The sequence below is a fragment of the Tigriopus californicus genome, unplaced genomic scaffold (assembly GCF_007210705.1).
Source record: "Tigriopus californicus strain San Diego unplaced genomic scaffold, Tcal_SD_v2.1 Contig424, whole genome shotgun sequence".
Classification (NCBI taxonomy): domain Eukaryota; kingdom Metazoa; phylum Arthropoda; class Copepoda; order Harpacticoida; family Harpacticidae; genus Tigriopus; species Tigriopus californicus.
In genome coordinates, this window is record NW_026738807.1 from 1 (window position 1) to 1,588 (window position 1,588).

Sequence of the window (1,588 nt, forward strand, 5' to 3'; positions counted from 1 at the left end):
CAACAACAACAACGACACAACTGCCACCACTACTATCACCTCCGACATGTCTCTTGGTTATCGACCTGATTCAAATACACCATCCAACACGGATCCACTTGTCCGAGACTCTAGAGAAGTGGACATTTTCCAATTGGGGGAATTTATCGATAATCAGTCAGGACCTTGTTCCGCACTATCGGATTCCTCTCCTCTGCTCTCGTCCACCAAGGCCAACCCCAGTATTCAGTACGATTGTCAATACAGGATCGTAGGATGTGATAGCCCAAATGTCAGTGATCCAACTTCTAGGCGCCCATCAAGTGGTAGCACATGTTCCGCTCAACACAAGTCATAAACAATCGAATGGCACCCTAATGGGGGACAACAGGACCACAGACAACGTGCAGAGCGAGTTCACAGCCAAAACCAGCCCCAGATTCGATATGCCCACCCTCCCCATAATGCATTTAAAACCGCCCTTCCATACTACAAAAAAAATCAATGCAATGGAACCAAATATCTCCTTCTCGGACACCTATGCACGTCGAAGTCACGGCCCATTTTTGCACTCACTTTTGATCATAAATCCGTGACCTCAGAGCACCACAAAGGCTTTTCTCCCGATTGAAAAGATCTCCCTGAAACGAAACTGGACTCGCGGGTTTTGTTATGAATTTGTCAAGTGTCGCTGAAAACAGCCTTCCTTCCTTTGACCTTTTTTGCATGATCGGAACCATTCAGTGTTTCCATTTCTTCCCCTATGGATAGGTTATTTGCTGAATCGAAAGTGCTAAACCGAAATCAGTCTTTAACTTGAGAAAAAGACGGAAAATGAGACACCGGTTGTCATCCCATTATTAGCTGAACTTGCATGATCACAATGTACTATATTGAAGGAAAACAATGAGCTCAAGGGCCCAACGGTTGTGTACGAAATCAAACGTTGTTGAAGGCATGAAATGCCAACCAACAAGGTTGTACATACTATCTATCAGTCATCATTACCAACACGAATCTCTAAAATAATCTATGTTATGGTGGAAGGTGTAGGCGTCCAAATATCCCAATAATAGTAATGAAATATATTTATAAGAATCATCTATTCCAAGCAACTCTTACGCCACCATCTCTCGCAACCTCTCTCTCATTTCGATCAAACTTGGATTACCAGGCAAATATTGAATGGCCGCGTCCATTTCAATCAAGGCTTCGCGAAACATTTCTAGTTCTTGTAAGGCAAATGATCGTCGGGTATGAACCTTGCCAGCAGTCTCATTATTCATTGGTCCACGTTTTCCAAGACATTCCAGGACTTGAGAGCAATCTTCCAAAGTACCATGATAGTTGCCAGCCTTGAGGTAGCAAGCGCTTCGGTTGTTCAAGAATCTCTCTGGGAAGAAATGCGTTTGAAAAACGAGGAGTTCGTTTCAAAATTGAATTTAATGTTTCTCTCACCATCAGTTGGGTACCTCTTGGCACCATGTGTGAACACTTCTATGGCTGCTTCCAAGTCATTGGCGTGGAACAACTCTCCACCTCGTTTCAATAGATAAGCTTTATCCTTCTCAGGAGCAGACTTGGAACCTGATTTGTGATTGGGCTCTTT

At 43.6% G+C, this 1,588-nt stretch overlaps 1 protein-coding gene across 1 annotated transcript in view; it reads right to left on the reverse strand.

The window, feature by feature from the left end:
* Window positions 1–1,040: 1,040 nt before the first annotated feature.
* LOC131892565 (dynein axonemal assembly factor 4-like) overlaps window positions 1,041–1,588 on the reverse strand; it is a gene marked incomplete at its 5' end in the record, with an annotated part of 789 nt that continues 241 nt past the window's right edge. The window contains 2 exons of the mRNA XM_059242366.1: window positions 1,041–1,372; window positions 1,438–1,566. Coding sequence (XP_059098349.1) covers window positions 1,098–1,372; window positions 1,438–1,566 — 404 coding nt within the window. The remainder of the gene's footprint in view (window positions 1,373–1,437; window positions 1,567–1,588) is intronic.